This window comes from Ictalurus punctatus, chromosome 20, assembly GCF_001660625.3.
Source record: "Ictalurus punctatus breed USDA103 chromosome 20, Coco_2.0, whole genome shotgun sequence".
Lineage (NCBI taxonomy): Eukaryota > Metazoa > Chordata > Actinopteri > Siluriformes > Ictaluridae > Ictalurus > Ictalurus punctatus.
The window spans coordinates 8,385,408-8,408,031 of NC_030435.2; the positions used below are offsets into that span (position 1 = coordinate 8,385,408).

General features: G+C 37.0%; 1 protein-coding gene across 2 annotated transcripts in view; it reads left to right on the forward strand.

The window, feature by feature from the left end:
* adcy8 (adenylate cyclase 8 (brain)) overlaps positions 1 to 22,624 on the forward strand; it is an 87,368-nt gene that overhangs the window by 61,377 nt on the left and 3,367 nt on the right. For both annotated transcript variants that reach the window (XM_017495071.3, XM_017495072.3), the window contains 7 exons: positions 2,671 to 2,872; positions 4,291 to 4,383; positions 4,755 to 4,939; positions 5,282 to 5,363; positions 12,198 to 12,356; positions 18,048 to 18,194; positions 22,365 to 22,457. In XM_017495071.3, the coding sequence (XP_017350560.1) occupies positions 2,671 to 2,872; positions 4,291 to 4,383; positions 4,755 to 4,939; positions 5,282 to 5,363; positions 12,198 to 12,356; positions 18,048 to 18,194; positions 22,365 to 22,457 (961 nt within the window). The remainder of the gene's footprint in view (positions 1 to 2,670; positions 2,873 to 4,290; positions 4,384 to 4,754; positions 4,940 to 5,281; positions 5,364 to 12,197; positions 12,357 to 18,047; positions 18,195 to 22,364; positions 22,458 to 22,624) is intronic.

Below are 22,624 nucleotides of genomic sequence, written 5' to 3' on the forward strand. Positions count from 1 at the left end.
ACGATATTCAAAAACAAGGTCAAAAAACAGGCGTGGGTCAGGCGATCTACAAACACACATAAACGAGGCAAGGCAAAGCACAAAACAAGAAACTATGGACAAGATCAAGAATTGGAAACAAGAACACAGAACAAAGGCTTGATAACACACTGGTGGCAAAACAGAGAAACGCGATAGGATACACACATATGGGTTTAAATATAAAATGCAATCAAAGGGCATAACACAGTACAAGGAAATAACCAATAAGATAACAGGGGCGGAGACAGGACAGAAACTAAAACAAAACACACGTGTCAAAAGTTAAACACAGTCAGAGACAACCCGGAAGAGCACACTATCATGCTTCGGGCAGTTCCGTGACAATTTACAAATACATATATATACTTTTTAAAAAAGTTCAAAATAAAAAATTAAATAAAAACTTTCATGTGCTTGTGCAGTATAGGTTCAACTTTACAATAGAGTAAATTATATATAATGTATGAAACAATGTAAACAATATAATTGTACACAATACAATTATCCCCCCACCTCTCTCTCTCGCTCTCTCTCTCGCTCTCTCTCTCTCTCTCTCTCTCTCTCTCATTCTCTCTCTCTCTCTCTTTCTCGCTGTCTGTCTTTATCTTTTGCATATATTTTAAATGTCCAATACAACTTCAATACAACTTTAGCATAGTATTCACTCACCATCCACTTTAATAGGAAAACCTGCAGATTCACGCAATTATCCAATCAGCCAATCATGTGGTGATCCTAATAAATTTTACTGAATAATTATTATATTATGTTCAAAATAAAATACACATTAAATAATAAGAGTATCATGTTCAAAAGTCTAAATATTAACTTGGTAACGTTTTGTTAATTATTTATTTATTATGAATTTATTAAAGCACAGGTTTCCAACCCTGGTCCAGGAGATCCACTTGTCCTGCTCTAACACACCTTAAAACACTAATATGTGCAGGACAGGGGGTACTCAATGACCAGCGTTTTGAACTTGCTTATTAAAGGATAGGCTATATTACAAATCAAATACAAAATTAGCATTTTTGACAGTACTTTAAAATGTTTAAGTACTCCAAATTCAACGTTTAGAATTGTATTAATTGTAATGCTTATGAACGCCTATTTGTGTACTCATTAGTATTACATATGGAATTATAATAATCAAATCATAAAACTAATAAAATTAGTATAAACTGTTGTGGCATCCTTTTTTATCTTTATTGTTTTGGAGTTTTTGTTTAACTATAGCCATCACTGGACTTGTAGACATAAGTCCAGCATTTAGAAGTAAGCCTTAACATCACTTTCATTTTTAAAAATGTATTCTTAATATTACTGCTAATATTAGACTAATACAAGATTCCAAACACATGAAAGCATATTTTGTTATATCCTTGCTTCAACACAAGATATATAGTGAAAAAAAACGTGTCTCAAATATACTGCTGTATCAGATCTGTTGAAAGGCTACAGTCTTGTCCAGTCAGAACAGTGATGTTACACTCAGATAGTTCCATTTAAGGTTTTTTATTGTGCAAAGAGGTATAGGTGTGCGTGCGTGCGTGCGTGCGTGCGTGCGTGCGTGCGTGCGTGCGTGCGTGCGTGCGTGCGTGCGTGCGTGCGTGCGTGCGTGCGTGTGTGTTTTAAACCGCGTTTCCACCGGAATTACCTGGAACAATTAATCCCAGGAATTTTTTTCAGTGGACCATTTGGTTCCTCCAGACCTTTGTTGTGTGCGTTTCCATCGCGGTCTAAAGTACCATTAAGATTAGGAAAATTAGTCCGGAGACGTATGACTGCGCACGACAAGCCCTTGGTGAGGATATGAATCCTCAGTATGCTAAAATCAAACTGATTGTAATGACATAACAATGTAAAATGTTTGCTCAGCTCATAAAAACTTGTAGGAGGCTCTGATTAGAAGACAAACCTTTGTGTAACAGTGATAAAATCACTTGCTGTAATTAAACTGCTGGTCTAGTGGTTAGGATTTGGTGCGCTTACTGCTGTAGTCTGGGTTCGAACCCTGCTCACGGAATGTGCTTTTTTATCTTTTGATAAAGGTTTGTGTTTTTAAAAACAGTCTATTTTCTGAAATCTGATAATGACACTGCAACAACAACAAGCATGAAGGAGATCCAAGCCATGATGCTGTTGATTGTGATGTATTGCTTTTGTTGATTGTTTAAACAAAAAAAAATTTTTTAATGTCCGCGGGAGCAGAGCATAGAGATTTCTCCCGTTTCCGCTCATGAACATATATTTTTCTCTTTTGTTGTCATTTATGGCACATGCGAGCTCCAATAATGCACGTGTGAAATAACTCTTTGTGTGCTCAACCCCGAAACAGTTTTTTAGTGCATCCCGGTTTCACAGAAAGTTTTGGGACGTACTAGAGTGAGGAGTGTTTGGAAGAGTCCATGTAGAAAGAAACAGGGCCTTTTTTAACATATAGTTTACAGAATACTTCAGCAAGGTTTTTAACAAAGGAATAATTAATCATCTGCAGACACATAGTTTGTTTCAGGAAAGTAATTAGAGGTATGGTGTTGTCATGAAAACAAGTTTACTTAATCAATTTTTCACACTTTTTCTCTAAAAGAACTGTTGAGATGAAGTTTTGAAACATAACTCTGGGTGTGTTGGTGATGTCTGTAGGATGCTGACCATGGCGATCCAGTTTTCTGTACTTATCTTGCTGCACTGCTGTCTGGTTGTCGTGACGACGGCAGAAGATTACAAGTGTCTGCCGTTAGTGTTGCGTAAGGCCTGCTGCTGGGTGAATGAGACGTACACAGCACGAAACGTTATCATCCTCCTGTCCATCCTCATCAACTTCCTGGCAGCCATTATCAACATTGTGAGTGTCTCACACACACAAACACACACACACTCTAAAGAATCATTAAGACCTGCTATACACTAGACATGGAGTCTATAACAATAATGAGTTAAAGTTTGTGGTATGCTACAAGTTTCTGCACTCTGATGCTGTAGATACACAGCATGTTCTACTTCATGTTAAGTAATGGTAGCAATGTGATGTAAAAATCACTAGCCACTGAACGACTGTAAATATGAAATAAGTATTGATTTTAGTGTGCGCACACATCTGCCATCTGGGAACCTATTAAAAAATACTTTAATCTCTATTCATATCCAATTAAAAAGACAACATTGCATTACATGACCTATACATAATTTTTTTAGAATACTGCTTGTGTGTTTAATCTAAATCAGAGGTTCCCAAACTTATGTAACTAAAGCCCCCTAAGCCTCCCCTATCATGTGGCACCCCCCCCCCCCCCCCCCCCATTTTGGAGGAGACCAGGTATATATATATATATATATATATATATATATATATATATATATATATATAAACCTAATCTATAATGTTTTTGATAGATAGGTAGATAGATTATTTTTATTTTTTTGGCTTTTGTGTTTTGTACTTAGCTTAATTTTCATAACTTTTCTGATTTTTTAAAATAACTTTTATGCCTTTTATAAAAACATATAACGGATAGGTACGGAACATGAATTATCCTAAGTGTTTCTGAACGTTATAACTACTTCGAACAAGAGAACTAGGCTGTAATAACGTGGATTATTTTAGATGTAAAACATGTTGCATTCCATTCGTCTTGCGTTCTAAAATCATTCAAGACCTCGGGCTTGCAGGACAGTACTGGCCACATTTGAAAGTCGCTAAGGTTTGTCCAAAAAGTCGCTACATTTGTCGCTAGGTGCTTTTCTTGCAAAAAAAAGTTGCTAAAGTGGTCTGAAAAGTCGCTAAGTTGGCAACACTACTCTGCACTGACAGCTACATAAAAGGCAGGCTAAGCCCCGCCTCTCCCCAGCAAAAAGAAAATGCAGAGGGAGAGGGATTGCGGGGTTTTTCATTTATGCATATTATGTTTGAAAAGCTATAAAATACACAGAGTACTCAAATGATGCCCTGTCTGTGTTTTTTTTCTCTTGAAAAGACTTTGCGCCCATCTTCCGATCTCTCCGCGCCCCCGTGTTGACAACCACTGATCTAAATGAATGCTTCCTTCTTGTATAGATGCTGTCTGACTTGTTTCTTGGTGTTTTGTAGTCAATCCATACAGGAATTTGCAGAGTTTTTTTTTTTTTGTGATTGTTGGGACCAAAAAGGCTTGATTTTGTTTTTTAAAATCGTGAAATCCTGGAGGGACTGTGTAGTGAATGATCAGAAAGGGCATTTTATATGAAGGTCTTTGTAAAACATATATCATTTCTTTTTCTCTCTAGTTATGGTGTAATGTTGATAAATCAATTTGGGATGTATTCAGGAACGGCACATTCGATGCTTCAGCTTCGATTCCCGGCTGTCTTTACCCAGAGGTTTGTTCTTCCTTTGGTTTTATTCAGTGCAGGAACGACAGAAATGTCAGCTCAGAAACACAATGGTGTAGCTATTTAAAAAGATCAGTATGGATAATTAAGTATTATGTAGCATCCTTTAGGTAATTGGATAGCAGACAGTGCAACCAGATTAATGACTACAGAGTAGTCTGAGTCATAAGAAATTGAGTGATATTAAAATGATTCCTGAGAAATTGTAAACCATTAACAGTATACTTAATCAAGCTGGTGTTCATTATGAGGTGTTTTTAAAAATATTTGTGTCTATAGACAAGTGTTTATTGATAACGTTATTCTGACTTTGCAGCCATGGTTGTTGTTATTAACCTATTAGAGTTTATTTTGTCCAGTACTTTGTGTTTACGGGCGTGTTGGCCATGGTGACATGTGCAGTGTTCCTGCGCTTAAACTCCGTCCTGAAACTGGCCATCCTGCTCCTAATGATCGCCATCTACTCACTACTGACCGAAGCTTTCTATCACTCACTGTTCACCCGATATGACACCATCACCAACGATGGCTTCACCAACCAGAGGTCAGTACACACACACACACACACACACACACACACACACAACTACACACACCTACACACACACAGTAAACAATAATAAGATTATAATATTGTTAAATTAGTATGTGTATCTCACCAAAAATTGAAATGCACACATACACACCTTTAAACAAATACATGTAGTAACTTTTTTTAAAACTTACTGTGTTTTTAAAACACATACACCTAAACGTAGAACCCCCCCCCCCCACACACACACACACACACACACACACACACACATTTCCAGTGTTAGAATCTTTGCCCTTTAGAATCCAATAAATCCCACTTATGACGTTCTTTATCCTGTTACCCCGACAACAGCGAATGTTTCCTGGGAACCAAGAGAACATCTTTACTGCTGATGGCAATGTTCCTTTTAGCTGTGTTTTATCACGGACAACAGGTGAGAAAACACACACACACTCACACACACACAAACACACACACACACACACACACACACACACACACAAACACACACAAACACACACACACACACACAAACACACACACACACACACACACACACACACACAGACTACTACAGTCTTTCCATTGACTTGTGTATTACTATAGAGCACCACTGTCTATGATTTTAACCTTTAACCCTAATTTCAGTGCCTAAGAAACATGTAAAAAAAAAAAATTAAAAAAAAAAAAACACTTTTCCTAATGTGAGACAGCCAAATGTGCCTAAAATGCCAATATTGTCATATATTCCTACCATCATGAGGCCATTTGGTCACCACAAAGAGCTAAATTCATGCCACACACACGCACGCACGCATACACTTAGACACACACACATATACACATGCACTCAGATTTTCTTGTGTTTGGTGTGTGTGCGTGTGTCTTGTCGAGAAATGGGGAAAAAAGGAGGCTTCTTTTGTTCACACTAGTGAATTACTGTAAGTGATAACAGTGATCAATATGAGACCTGCAGTGTTATGAAACAGCAATAAACTAGTAACAGGGAGGGGACTGGTTTGAAGAGAGAGAGAGGATAAAAGAGATGGGGGAAGCCAAAGAAAGACTGAGGAAAGAAATTGAGAAATAGTACACTGCTTAAGGTTTAAGAACAAATATCAGTTTCACTCCTGACTCTGCTATTGCCTTTCCCTTTTCTCAGTGCTGCTTTATATTGTCACGCTGTTTCTGCGAATCTATGGAAGTGACTATGCATTATCATTTTTTGTCTTTCTTGTTTTCTTGTGATCTCGACTTAATGTTCTTGTGATCTCGACATAACAACATGTTGTTTATTTTGTTCTGGAGGCAGCAAAAGCTTAGCACAATTCCACAGCATCTTTTGATCAGGGACTCACACCAGCTAAAAAAGCTCTGTGTCTGTCAATGATTGACAACTTCCACATTAGTGTCCGACACTTGAGAAGAGAACACCCTTCTCTCTCTTAATGCGGAGATAAAGTCCATTTCTACAACAGCTAATTATTCAATTTATGATGGCAATGGCGAAGATACCACCAGTCCCATTCACAAGGCACAAGATTTTCTTGTGAAAACAATTTATTATATCGAGATCACAAGAAAAGTCGTGAGTCGAGGTCTTCCATACAATGTTCATATTGTGGGGGGTTTGCATGTACTGTAACTGCACATTTGCACATGTGTGTCTTCTGTTAATTCTACCTGCAGGTCTAAGGTATTCAGACTGAACTTCAGTTGAGTAAAGAGAAACATGGAATATTTGTTGGTTTATTTTTTGTCAAACTTTAACAGAAAATAGAGAAAATAAACTTTAAATAGAGCTTTCTAAAACACCAGAGTAGACATTTTATGGCAAGCAACTTTATATTTTCAGGTGACACAAAATGTGATAAGAAATTAAATGTTGTGATTTGCTTTGCGTTGATCACTTACATACTAAACTAGGACATCACCTTTGAGTTTCTCCTTCTGTATTGCTGTATATTGATGATAGTCAGTCTACTGAATCTTTTAGATCCGAAATGAGCGGTTGGATAGTGCAATAGTCATGTATTTGTAATACGTGTAAAATATGTTTTATTTTTACACAAAATACTGTATATGTGCATCAACATTAAAAGCATATAGTAGAGAATATTTCAAATTAACTATAATAGAAATAGAGTAGTTTCATTATAGCATGGTTAAGTGCATTTTGACGCCATAAAAGACAGACTTTAATACTATTTTTGAGCTTTAAAGTATATTAAGAGCAAAAATAGCTAATAAATAAATAAATAAATAAATAAAATAAAAAGACTTTAAATATCAGAATCATTTGTGTGGCTGCAAGTACACTGAAGTGTGCTGTAGCATAATCAAGTCCAGTGTGCTTTAACAAACCTTTTTTTAGCCAATCTTATGTTTTACAGAAAAATGATGTAGAAAAAAATTGCAATTAGAAATGTGGTTAAGATGTGTTCTGTTATGTTTGAACCTCTCATTGCTGTTCATCCTTTAACTTTCAGGATAAATATACTACTAATCATTGTGGTTTAGATAGATGAACCCCGAAAGCTTTTTAACTGCATGCTCTTATAGTATTGCTATATTTTACGTCATTGTTATTCTTGTCTTTTGTTTCCTTTTATGAAGGTTTAAATGAATAACTGATGAAGTAAGCATTTAATTGTTGTGGAGGAATTCCTGACCTTGGTTTGAACCCAGAACAGGAAAGGTTGCAGATTCTGACTGTGACTCAAAGTGACAGATTCTGTTACATTCTCCAAACAACTGAATAATTAACGAATGTTTCAAAATTAAAGACTTGCAGAATTCAACACTGCACCACTGCTGTCCATGATATAAGCTAAGCCACTGATGATGATGATAATAATAATAATAATAATAATAATAATAATAATAATAATAATAATAATAGCAATAATAATAATAATAATAATAATAATAATAATAACAACAACAACAACAACATCCACATATACACAGTGAGAACACTTAAGATCTACCAAATGTAAATATATATAAGGCTTTCACTGTTGCTGATCTCTAGTGTATTTTGGTATTGTAAAGGTTTGGTACAGTGTTTAGACATGGTGTGTTATTTTGGATTTAGTGCAGTGTCTGGGATTGATACAGTGTTTGGACATGGTGTCTTATTTTGGATTTAGTGCAGTGTTTAGGATTGGTGCAGTTCTACTGGTAGGAGAAAAGACAACAGCTCAGTTTGGTTTTAATCCATTTTGACAACTCCACCATTAAACTATCAGTTATGAGTAGATTTACATTTCCAACAGTTCTATTTTGTGTTGATTAGTAGAACAGGACAAAGATCTCTGCTTAGATATGGTCTGGTATTATGGAGCTTGGTGCAGTGTTTTGCTAGAGTATCTTAAGTTTGATTCCATAGTTTGGGTGCTGTGTGTTTGGGTATATTGTTAGAGGTTGGCTTCAGGAAGATGTTTTAGGGGTCATATGATAGTATGTTTAATATATATTTACGATATGATGTACAATATATGCCGAATATATATAAATTGTCTATCAAAACTGTACATTTAATATAAATATGTTAAAAAATAACATGTCCTTAAAAATAAGGATGTTTCATTTACTCTGTCTCTCAACACATGCATCAGCTTAATCAGCTGTCTCTCCCTCTCTCATGCCCATACTCTCTGTAACGCATCTGTTAGTTGGACTCTTGCAACTGTCAATATCACTTAAAAGTTATTTTCTCTTTATTTGCATTGTTGACTTGTAAATTGACATTAATACTAAAGTTAAAATGATTGGAGTTTTTACATTGATTTAAGACCGAAATTATGAAGTGAGTGTGTTTCAGCTTAATTAAAATGTATTAAATTTGTGCTGCTCTATACTGTTCCTGGATAAATAACTAATTCAGACTGCTTTTAATCAAAGATCTGTCTCAACTAAATAAGTATTCCTGCTGATATCATTTTTAGAAAGATTTTTCTAAGAAAAAAAAAAACTAAAAATAAAAAAGCCCCATAAATTTCCAGAGTATGCATGCAAGCTGAAATCATACTACAGGCCTTCCATCCATGATGTAGTGGAAGTGAATTTCTAAATATAAAAACTTCTTATCACTGCACTTTGCAAAAAGAAGCTGATGTTGATTTGAATTACTTTTATCTGTCAGTCATATTCTGCTGTTTAAAATTGCATCGTCTGGATACATTAAAGCGATTATTCCAAGTGATTATTGTTTTATGTGCACAATAAATGTGAACTAGTGAGGGAATAGAGTCAGCAATTGTTTTATTTAACACATCTCTTCAATAGGTTAGTCCATGTTACTGTTTTATAAGCAGCATTAATTTATTCCAGATTATCCTCTTTGTTGATGATGTTTGGTATGTTGTTTGCAGTGTGCAGAAAATGAGAGCAAGTAAATATTAGGTCCTCCTATGAAAAGTGTATTTGCACTATGAATTTACTAATGGAGTAGTTTGTTGGTTTCTTTACAACAGGTAATTACTAACTAGCAAGTCCAGGCATTAATTGGTATGTGAATGTTTTATCAATACTACCTGGCTTTCTCTTGTTAGCTCTCTCTCTCTCTCTCTCTCTCTCTCTCTCTCTCTCTCTCTCTCTCTCTCTGTTTTTACAATGGGACAAAATATACTCAGACCCTGAAAAATATACCTGGGACGCTGCTCCAAAAGTATCATCCACACTACATGGCCAAATGTATGTAGACACCTGAGTATTGAACATCCCATGGGCATTAACTCTGAGTTGTACCAACTTTGCTGCAATAACAGTGTGATAGGCTTTAAAGCTGGGCAAAGAGAAGGAAGGTGGAGGCAGGCTTGAAACAACTTAGCTCCGACACCCCCCCCATCTGTGTCAGCCATCTGTGTCGTTTTTAGATTTACCTCCAGTCCATGGGTTGAGGAGGTTAAAGTGGTAAACCTGTCGCAGCCCGCCTCTATCCTAGACTCGCCGTGTTACCTCAAAGGGCCCTTGCTACTTGGCGAGTAATTTAGAGCTCGCCATGGGTAGCAAAACAAACACTTTGTCTCCCTGTGTACTCTTGTAACCGAGAACCCTTGTTATACAGCCGAGATTGACGTTCTTGCACCTGTAGTAAATTCTCCTGTGTTAAGGCCAGTTCACACCACAACGTTTTTTCAATGCGTTAAACGGTCCATTTAAAACTGATGAGAATTTCATGACTCATTTAATAAGATTATGTTGTGGCTATGACGAAACTGAATGCGGCATATATTCTAAGTGATCCATTTAATTCTTTCAGTGTTGCTTTCTACACTAAATAGCATTGTTTTTTTCTTTGTCTCTTCCCTGCAGATGTTTCACATCTCTGGTCCCTAATCTGCTGATTGATTGTCCATTGTAATTATTTTGCACCTGGCATATATTTGCATATAAGTATTCTTGACATCTTATTCAAATAGCTAAGTGCCCCATTATTGCATCATTGTATCATCATATTGACCACAAAAAAAAGACTATTCATAGACAACACACAATCAATTTGCAGGAATATTAACATTTTTGGGCACAACAATAGTTGCTTTATACCCACCCCCTCCCAAAAAAAAAATTGATAAAAAAAAATAAATAAATAAATAATAATAATAACAATAATAATAATAATAATAATAATAATAATAATAATAATAATAATAATAATAATTTGGGTCTTCCCATGAGGCCCATACTTATGTGAAGTCAGTGATAAGTGGTTGTCAGAAACAGAAAGTTGAGCAGCGCCACCTTGTGTACTGAGGTATTTCTGCTTTTCAATAAGCGCCATCTACAATCAAGGAGTGAATTTGCATTTTCTTTCAGCACATCGGTCGTGTTTAACGCATGGGTGTGTACACAAAATAACGAGTCGAAAAACAGACCATTCAACACACTGAAAAGAACATCCCAGTGTGAACAGGCCTTTATGTGGCTTAAGGTGTGGAGTTTTGCTCTTAGGTCAAGAACATACTGAATTTAATTTTTACTGTTCGAAAGGTCCCTCCTTCCAATTTTCCCGAATGACGTTGAGCATGTCACGCGGCTTGTGTCCGTACAATAATTTGAACTGGGAAAATCCCATGAGGCTTGTGGCACCTTTCATACTGCAAATAACAGGGGCTCTAACCACTTATCCTACTTTCGCGCATCATTGTGAACGAACTTGTGAATTATGTTTTTGATTAAACCGTTCTACCATCCCATCCGTCTGCGGATGATAAACGCTGGTGTGAATCAATATAGTCCCCAGCAATTCGTAAAGCTTGCGTAGTGTTTGTGACATAAATGGTGTGCCCTAATCAGTCAGGATCTCTTTCATGGCCTCACCTTCAGCAAACATGCAATTCCCTATGCCTTTCCTTGAACCAAGCATTGGTGAATTGAGCTCTGGATACAGCCTGAGTCCACCAACGCATGGTTTGTACCCCCCCTGCACACTCACCAGAATGCGGTATGTCCCAGCTCAATCGGGGCGGCCTGTGGCGTGTCAGGGGGCCAAACCATTCCTCCCACCTCTATTACGTGGCACTGGTCCTGGAAATGCCCAGAGCGCATGGAGGTTGAGTACTGATGTCTGGTCAGGTGTTCAGTGGGGTTGAGGTCAGGGCTCTGTGCAGGGTACTCAAGTTCTTCCACTCCAACCTTTGCAAACCATGTATTCATAGTTCACACATTGTGCGCATGACATTGTCATGCTGGAGCACGTTTGAGCCCCTTAGTTCCAGTGAAGGGAAATCTTAATGCTGCAGCATAATTTACACATTCAAAACAATTGTGTCAAACTTTGTTGGAAGCACACAATTCTGAGAAACACTGGAAGAGAACTGTGGTATAAATGATCTATTATTCACTTCACAGAGGGTAATATCCTTTATTTTTAGGAAGCAGACAAAAAAAAAGTCATGCAAGCTTGAAAGCCCAAAATACTGATGCCCATTTCTGATTTTCAGGATATATCTTTAATATGTGGTCATTTTATGCAGAACCTGGCAAGACTTCTTGCAGAAATTAAAAAAGAGCAGGTTGCACTGTATGCTTTCAGTTTTGATTTACTTACTTCACAAATAGATTAGATTAATTGTCAATATGGAAGTATCAGTGTTACATTTTAACTCATATTTAGAACCTCCAGCTGTATCTGGATCTTAATGTCTTCAAAGATATCTTATGTGTATTGCTCACACATCAGACACAATGAGCTTTGATATTCACCTTTGTTTCTTTTGCTCTTCCACCTTTCTTTCTGCCTTTCTTTTTCTCTTTATAGCTGGAATACACCGCGAGGTTGGACTTCCTGTGGCGAGTACAGGCAAAGGAGGAGATCAATGAAATGCGGGAGCTGCGTGAGCATAATGAGAATATGCTGCGCAACATTCTGCCCAGTCATGTTGCTCGCCACTTTCTGGAGAAGGACAGAGACAATGAGGTCCTGACACACACCTACACACTGCACACTGTCAAAGGGCTGTCAAAATTCTTTAAAACGGCATTCTTGCAGTTCTTCTTTCCAAAGTTTCTGAGGTCTGAGTTCGTCATGGCTCTTGAGAACAAATAACAGACACAAAAGCTTCATTTAAATATTGATTCCATCCCCTACATTATGTGATATTAATTACGCAGTCACTCTTAGTAAATCTTTGTCAAACATCCATCATGTCCATCTGTCATGGAAATCATAATGTTATAGCTATCATAATTTTATAATAAAAAATGTTCCACGATTATTTTTATGCATTTATTATCAGTAATATTTTTGGCATAAATATAAATACACAGCCCTCTGGGGCTCCTGTGCTCAGGGAAAGGGAGGTGACTGTATGTTGCCCATGCCTGACTGACTTGGGACAGTTGGTTTAAAAGTCCAGGATTCAATTACAGGTGGATTCATTAGGGCCCTGATTCTGCAGTTTGATGACCAACTTGCAGGAGACTATGGTGTTAAAGGCAGAGCTGTAATCTATTTAGCACATTCTAGCATAAGCGTTTTGATATTCTACGTGAGGGGACACAGATGTCATCACTTGTGTTACAGGTTAATGAATTCCTGCACATAAACACGTACAGCATGCAACCTAATAAAAAAGTCTCGACACATACCTTCAGAAAGCGCATGATGCTATATCCAGTGTGGATTGTATCCCTAGCATGAGGCACAATTAGTTCTGGCTCATAATGAGATAATGCCCATAACTAGAGATGTAATTAGGCCAGAATTCTGACAGACAGCCCTCACAGCAATGAGAGACATAGCACCAAGTGCAGTAGATCTCTGGGATTGTTAGTTGTTTTGTTTTGTTTTGTTTTGATTTAGATTTTTTATTGATTTTCTCCCTAGAAAACAATAAAACGGCCAATTCCCACCCTCCAGTTGGTCTCCACTATCACACAACAGCTACCAAGCAGGGAGAGCAAAGCCTGTGAGGCATGTGAAGCCAGCTGACAACATGTTTCTAAGTTGCTGCTCATGCAACGTCATGGGGTGGTGTAACGGAAAGTGGAATAGTGGAAAGCACTATCTTCTCTCTATTGCATGCATGAGCTCACAGACCCCCATGATCGGCTGGTGCCACTGTGATGTCACACATATGGCCACACATCACCCATTTTCAGACTTTCTACATCTGACTGGCTATTATTTAGATCTCCATGAGTGAAAACTGGAATGGTAGTTTACAAAACAGGGGGATGTGTTGAAAAACTTGTGAACAGCAACATTTTCAGGAAAAGGTCACACATACTAGTACAAACAACAACGTAACTGGGTTATATATGAACCACCAAGGGTGAACAAAATGCACAATGCTCTAGCAAACAGTAGGTGTTCCCAGATGAACACTGTCACTGTGTGGCTTGGAGAGTAACGGAATACATGTAGCAGTGTTACGTAATCAGGATACAAAAAATGTTAATTGTAATCTGTTACAGTTACATCAAAAAACAAAGATTACAGCTACATTTTGCAAAAAAAAAAAAAAAATGGGAATACTATCAGGATTACAATTTTTTTTCATTTAAAACCAAAGAAATTAATCCTTTGATGTAACACAATATAGACAGCTGCTTGATTATCGTCCTGGTTCTCTCTTACCAGTCATGGCTCACATGAACAACCTCCTGGTGCATAGACAAATCAATTTTAAAAAGTTAATTTGCTAGAAATTAACAGAAATTGTTCCCTGAAATGCTTTTGTAATGTAATGTTACCAGCATCAGAGACGGTGATCTGTATTTATTTATTTATTTATTTATTTATTTATTTATTTTATTAAACAAGTCCAAACCTTGAACATGTTTTTAAGCTCTAAAATAAACAGTACATAATCCAAAAATCATCAGATTACATTACTTTCATATTGTGATACTTGGATTATGTTACTGATTAATTTTTTATGAAGTACTTTGTAACTGTAACAGAATACATTTTTAAAGTAACCCTCCCAATCCTGGAGGCTGGCAGTGAGTTTGCAGTAACCATGTAGGTTTTGTGTATCCCTGTGTGGCCTGAGTCTGGTGAGTAATGTGTGCACATCATGAGCTTGTTTTGGAATTGTGGTGGCTCATAGCTTCAATGTCCAGTGACTGATCCATGCCTGAAGTATTTCTTGGTCTATGTCTCACATGTTGGCCTTGACAAAGCATGACTCAGGAAGTATAGGTCTACCTTTGTATTCTTGGAGGCTTAGAACTTAGTTGAGTTCTTTGGCCAGGTTCTGACTCATCAGTCTGGCTGAGTCATGCATTGGTGTGTGGTTCGTCCGTTCATGATTTGTTTGTCGACTTAGTCTGGCAGTGAGGCTACGAGTCCTTTGATTGAGTAATAGGCAAATTTCCAAACAAGAGACACCAGAAAGCAGTGACCTGGATGTGAACTCTTGAGGAGGTTATTCAAAGAGTTTTGCATATCATCATACATTTTTTTGGAAGTTATTACCTTATTTCATATCAACAGTATAACACACCAGACATGATTTTATTTCTTTTTGGGTAGATTGTATTCATTTCTTTCATTATTTTGTTTAGGGATACAACAAGTAATTGATAAAATTGTTAGAGTTTGATCATAAAAATAGTGGAAGTGTGATGTCCCTGGCTGAAGCATGCTTATTAATTGTTGTTGAATTTAGGTGGTAGGTGATGTTTATCAATCTTTCTTCTCCTAACATTAAACATTACCTTATGCCACTTTGCCTATAATGTCAGTAGTTTGCATGACAACTTGATGGGGTGAATATTACCAAACACGGTCTCAAATGAATAAGTAGCCTATGTCTCAAACATTTTCTCACTTTAAAGCAAAACTTAAAAAGTTTTAAAAGTAAAACTAATGTCATGAAGCAGAACTCATTTTCACTGTGTTTATGATTGGTTAGAATTGTGTTTATGACTGGTTAGAGTTTGAAATCAGGGCTTGAAATAAGGCGTTGTTAATTTGTTCAGGGTGGAAATTCGTCTGACTTAAATTAATAAATGAAGCTTTGATCAATCTATTTGAGCATTAAAATAAATAAAAACCAAGCCACATTAATACCCACAGGTGATTAGATGTTCTCGGTGGGATTCTGTGTGGGATTCTATGGGAGTTTTCAGAGCACACTTCCATCAATGTTAATATTCACCTATATGATACCATTAATTTTGATATAAACAAAGGATAGCAAAAGACAGATGTATTACATCATCCTTTATTCTGTTGAAACTCTGGAAAACCTGAAAGCCTTCATTTCATTGGCTCAATGTTGCAACTCCTAAATACATTAGGGCATGTTTCATAATGAAACGAGATTTAGAAAAGGATAAACTGGGGCATGCCATGTAAATAAAGGATTAGCAGGCATGACACTGTTTCCACGCTGTTTAAGCTGATTCATCAATTGCGTACAAATCACTCCTTGATTTGATGTTGTACAATAGCTTAATAAATCATAAGATGCATAGTCGTTCATAGGCCATTCCATGTTCGCAAATCTGCTATCATTTCTGCGTACCTTTGATGAATAACTGCCATTATCTTCATCACTATCTTCATCTCTGCCTCCACTAATCTCTCACTAAATCTCCAATGTCAGTATCTCTATTGTCTCATGTGGCTCTTTTTTATTGCATGATTTCTTGGTTCTTGACTGTAACAGTGTCTTTGTTCTGGTGTGTTGTTCGGGTGTGTGTGTGTCTGTGTGTGTGACTATAGGTGTGTGACCTAAGTCATTTGTTTTTCTTACTGGGAGGATTGACTCTCAGTGAATAGTGCCAACAGGGCACTGGGGTCTTATTAAAAATACATCTCTTAGACCTTTGTGTGTGTGTGTGTGTGTGTGTGTGTGTGTGTGTGTGTGTGTGTGTGTGTTAGGTTTCATTAATTATCTCATCCATTGATAATCAGGTGACTTGTTATAGTATGCTTCAGTAGGGACAATGAATATATTTTTAGTGTGTGTGTGTGTGTGTGTGTGTGTGTGTGTGTGTGTGTGTGTGTGTTTTAATGGAGTAACTTACGTCACTCTACCATTGTCAGCTGAATGATTCAGTGCTATTGTCATATTGGCAAAGAAATGTGATCTGAATCCCACATGCACACACACTCACACTCAAACAGACCTAGAGCATTAAAGTGCGAAGGTCAGTCATGATGCTGCAGTTTATCAAACACTGCTTATTATGTGCATTTCTGAATGTGAGTGTTTCATGCTGCGGTGTTGGAATTTGTGGTAGAGCATTAGTTCCCTCTGGTGGCCATTTTGACCAGTACAGTGTATAAACAAAAAAAAAAGTTGGGTGCATCACAAAACGTCAATCTTATGTCCTTCAGCCCATGATTATATATCCCTACAGGATAAATTATCCATCAATCCTAAGAATAATAATAATAATAATAATAACAATAATAATAATAATAATAATAATAATAATAATAATAATTAAATGATAAAATTATTATTTTTAATATAATACAAAATTAATAATTAAATAAACAATATTTACAAATAAAATCCTTAGATACATGTCAACTAAAATATGCCTTGCTCTAATAGCCATATGAGAAGTCAGGAGATGGGTAAAATCTTGTTTAGGCTGAAATGTCTATGAAATGTCTAATGACTGTTCTGACTAGACACAACTGTTATATAGTTAATACAGCTTGGCAATGTTATTAATAATTGAATTCACTTAAAGTGCTTTAACGATATGCTTCAGTGAGGAAGGTCATCATTTGGTAAATATGTTGGTGCTCGATTCCTGCAATGCACACATGCAATAACATTTTGTTTAAGGTTAGTTGTCTAGTCAATGACTGCGATTGCCCAATTCAGATCAAGACAACAATCTGATTCCCCAAATTCCCGATACCCACCCCTGGAATATGCCTGTTTTAATCTGAAATTTGTAGTGTGTAACGCCTTATTCAGAAAATCCACTGAAAGGAGATATATGCGCATACTCAGTCCACAAGAAATTGTGGGTGATAACAGATGCTTAGCTGTAGGCTAGGTATTTAGGAATGCCATATTAGAGATATTTACAAAAACTATGTATTCCAATGCCTGAACGCGTATAAAAATCTTATTCGGAATATGACTGCAACGCGAATATAGACCTTAAACAGAATTTGATGTGCATGTAAACATAGTCAGTGTACTGTATATGCTTATCTGTTAATGCAGGTAATGCAGCTGTGCAACATGTACAGATTACTTCAGTTATGTGTGCTTTATTAGATGAGCGTTAAACCCCATTTTGTGCACAGGGGCATTGTCATGCTGGAACAGGTTTGGGCCCCTTAGTTCCAATGAACAGAATTTGTAATGCTAAAGCATGCAAAGACATTCTGAACAATTGTGCATTTCCAACCTCATTGTAGCAGTTTTGAGAAGAACCACATATAGGTGTGATGGTCAGGGGTACACATACTTTTGGCCAAATAGTGTAATTGATAAAAATAAAAAATTTAGCCAAAACAATAAAAGTATCAGAAAACACATATGCATATTACATGGTTCAAACCAGTACACACTTCATCATTTTACTATTATAAATATTCTATGCCATCCACCCCATCTGCTTTTTTGTTCTTAGACTGACCCCTCTCTTCTCTTGTCCTATTTTTTACTTTATTTCTCTACAGGAGTTGTATTCCCATTCCTATGATGCTGTCGGGGTGATGTTTGCCTCTATTCCTGGCTTTGCTGATTTCTATTCTCAGACTGAAATGAACAATCAAGGAGTTGAATGCTTACGGCTGTTAAATGAGATCATTGCTGACTTTGATGAGGTCAGGACTGACACAGACACTGACACTGACATGTATACATGCACAAGTGAAATTATTTTGCGAATAGTGTGTCAAATTGAAATAACAAACAATTATTGTTCTTATGAATGTATTCTAGTGACTGTTAGGTTAAAACCTGTTATAAATTCTGTTAGGTTATTTCAATATTTATGTGGATGTAACTTTTAGGTACTACATGAACTTTTAGTTCTATTTCAGGCAACCAAAAGTAGGTAAATTAAGAATTAATAGCTCTAAATGTCTACTCTTGGGTGGTGCCCTGGGTTTTGCTTGTGAAGACTGCATTTGTTATTAAAAAGGATAAACCAGCATGAAGACCAGAGAGTTGTCTATGGAAGAAAAACAAGCCATTTTGAAGCTGAGAAAAGAGTGAAAATCAATCTCTGCCATAGCACATATGCCCTTAACATACGGAATAGACAATACACCAATTTGGAATTTCCTGAAAAAGAAAGAAACCACTGGTGTACTATTCAATTCAATTCAATTCAATGTTATTTGTATAGCGCTTTTTACAATAGACATTGTCTCAAAGCAGCTTTACAGAAATATCAACACGGTATACAGATATTAAAGGTGTGAATTTATCCCAACTGAGCAAGCCACTGAGTGGCGACGGTGGCAAGGAAAAACTCCCTAAGATGTTTTAAGAGGAAGAAACCTTGAGAGGAACCCGACTCAGAAGGGAACCCATCCTCATCTGGGTAACAACAGATATTGTGAAAAAGTTCATTATGGATTTATATGAAGTCTGTATGGTGTTAAGAGCAGCCGTAGTCCCAGCAGTCTGGAATTAAAGAAGATTTGAGCTCCATCCAGAGGCTGAAAGGATCAGGATCTCTAGTATCTCCATAAATTCGTGTGGGGCTCGGCGAAAGGAGAGAGGGAGAAAGTAGAACAGAATCTAGTCAGGGTAGGCTTGAGTAAACAAATACGTTTTAAGCTTAGACTTAAACACTGAGACTGTGTCTGAGTCCCGAACACTAATAGGAAGACTGTTCCATAACTGTGGGGCCCTATAAGAGAAAGCTCTTCCCCCTGCTGTAGCCTTCACTATTCGAGGTACCGTCAGATAGCCTGCATCTTTTGATCTAAGTAGGCGTGGCGGATCATATAAAACCAAAAGGTCGCTTAGATATTGTGGCGCGAGACCGTTTAGTGCTTTATAGGTTAATAAGAGTATTTTATAATTAATGCGAGATTTTACTGGGAGCCAATGCAGTGTGGATAATATCGGTGTGATATGGTCGTATCTTCTAGTTCTAGTTAGGACTCTAGCAGCTGCATTCTGGACTAATTGGAGCTTATTTATATTCCTACTGGAACATCCAGACAGTATGGCATTACAGTAATCTAATCTAGAGGTGACGAATGCATGAACTAGTATTTCCGCATCATGTAGTGACAATATGTTTCTTATTTTAGAAATATTTCTGAGATGAAAGAAGGCTATCCTAGTAATATTATCTACATGAGCATCAAATGATAGGCTGGAGTCAATAATCACTCCAAGGTCTTTAACTGCTGCACATGATGAAACAGAAAGACCATCCAGAGTAACCATGTGATCAGAAAGGATACTTCTAGCTACACGTGGGCCTAATAAAAGTATTTCTGTTTTATCAGAATTAAGCAGAAGGAAGTTAATTAACATCCAATGTCTAATGTCCTTTACACAATCCTCAACTTTACTAAGCTTATGTCTGTCCTCTGGCTTCGCTGAAACATACAACTGTGTATCATCAGCATAACAGTGGAAGCTAATTCCATGTTTACGAATAATTTGACCTAGGGGTAGCATATATAAAGTAAAGAGCAGTGGGCCTAAAACAGAGTAAAGAGCAGTGGGCCTAAAACAGACTACTGGATGTGTACTAACATCCAGACATTGAACAGGTTGGCCAAGGAAAACAACAGCAGTTGATGACAGAAACATAGAGCTATGAAAATAATAATAATAATAAAAAAAAACAACAACAACAGTCAGTGTCATCACCAACACCCTCCACAGGGCAAGGGTGAAGGTATCATAACAGTAAGAATTGGAAGGCCATATTGAAAAGTTCTGGAACCAAGATGAACCTCTTCCAAAGTGATGGAAAGTCCAAAGTATGGATAAAGAAAGGATCTACTCATGATCCAAAATATACAAGGTCAGTGGAGGTTGTGTCATGGCTTGGGCTTGCATGGCTGCTTCTGGAACAGGCTCACATAAATTTTTATTGATGATGTAACTCATGATGTAGTAGCAGAATGAAATCTGGGGTGGCAGTGGTGGCTTAGCGGTTAAGGCTTTGAGTTAATGATTGGAAGGTTGGGGTTCAAGCCCCTGCCAAGCTGCCACTGTTGGGCCCTTGAGCAAGACCCTTAACCCTCTCTGATCCAGGGATGCTGTATCATGTGTGAGCCTAGCTTCCTGCCAGGCTGGGGTATGTGAAGAAAACAATTTCACTGTGCTCTACTGTATATGTGACCAATGAAGACTCATGATCAGAATGAATTCAGAAGTCTATAGAAACATTTTGTCTGCCAATTTACAGAGAAATTCATCCAGTCTAATTGGGAGGAACTTTATCATGCAGCAATGACCAAAAACACACCAAATTGCAAATATTTAGTGGTATTTACTTTCAATTATTTTAAGACTATCTGTTGATGAGTTACAAGAGAAACAAGTGGGACTGTTTCAGGAGCGCTTCTGGACCATCTCTACAACCATAGCGGCTCTGCTGGAGTGACTGATTATAGAATAAATTTCAGCCAAAAGTCTTCCTATGCCCATTGCAAGACCAGTATTGTTGTATTTGAGACACCTTTGTTATAGAAACATCATTTTAAAGAGACCACCTTATCTGTGACATAATTACCTAATTGTATTTGGCTAACTGTCTAATACATCTTCATGTACTCATTACTGATTACACTCAGAGTTAACCTGAAACCAAACATCACTGAGTGTATTTACAACCCAAAACATTTATTCCATAGTGAAATATTGTTCTTAAAACAGTGTCAGACTGTGTAAAACTGTCAGACAATGGCAATGGCACTGCTCCATGATCAAGCCGATATTGTGCAAGAAAAATCTAAATTTATTGCAGAGACGCATGTATGGTTTTTGGCCAAATCTGCCCTGCATACAGTTGTATGAGTAGCACTTAATTCTGGCTTATATCACATGCTATAACAATGATTTCCAAGTAGGAAGCATCTGTGTTTCCTTGATCTAGAAGCCTCCTATCTCCTTGTACCTTTTGTACATTTCCTCAAATACATTTTAAGAACAGTATCAATTTCAAACGCTCTGTCCAGTGATTCTCAATGCAAGGATGAGCTTATCTGACAGTTTAGGATCTTGGAGATAAGGGAGATGTTTAATATTGATCAATAGTAAAATAATTAATAAATTATGATGGGTCAAGGTCAATTTTCTGTGTTAATGGTTTGATAACTGATAGTTTAAAATATCTGATACATGCTAAGGGAGATCTGATTGCTTATGATAGTATTTCTAGGAAAATGCATAGGTTCCATAGATTGTATAGAGGAAGAGATCAGTGAAATTAATTATGCTGCTGGATTAGAGTAAATAATAGCTTGGACACAAGCTTTGCTAGCACTGACACTTGTTTTATCTTAGTGTTGAGAGACTTCAAATGCGATTACCACATTTAGAGTGAATGTTTTGTGATCTTTAGTTGAATTTGTTCACAATGGTAAATGGTGAACACAAGGCTAAAAACTACAGAATGACTACGTACATACCCAGGAATGACACACTATACTTTCTAAAGATCGTTACATTCTAAATCCAAAATTGTTGTAGTCTTTGTCCATGGATTAGGGTGTGTATAGGCAATCTTTCAGCAGCTTTATTTCTAGAACAGCCAAAACCCAAGATTGTGGGAGTAAAGAGACAGGAGTTTGTTATTTGCTACTTGTGGTGACTTCAGGTTTGTGCTTAGAGACCTTAAACCTATTGTGGTTAAGCATAGAGAAATATAGGAACCTTACAGTAAATTCATAGACCCAAAGGCTGTATAATGTTCAAGGTCTAATTGTTATGTTTTACCCTTTGAAACACTCTTTATTTCATACTTTTCACACTCTGTCCTGACCTTTCTTTTGCCCTCTCCCCACTTTCTACAGCTGTTGGGAGAGGAACGTTTTCAAGACATTGAGAAGATTAAAACTATTGGCAGTACATACATGGCTGTGTCTGGCTTGTCACCTGAAAAACAGGTAAAGCACACTGATGCTTTATAACTGATATAACTGATACAAACTGATGCTTTATATTTACATTTTACATTTATTAATTTAGCAGACACTTTTATCCAAAGCGACTTACAAATGAGGAAGTACAAGCAAATATATACAGTATCTCACAAAAGTGAGTACACCCCTCA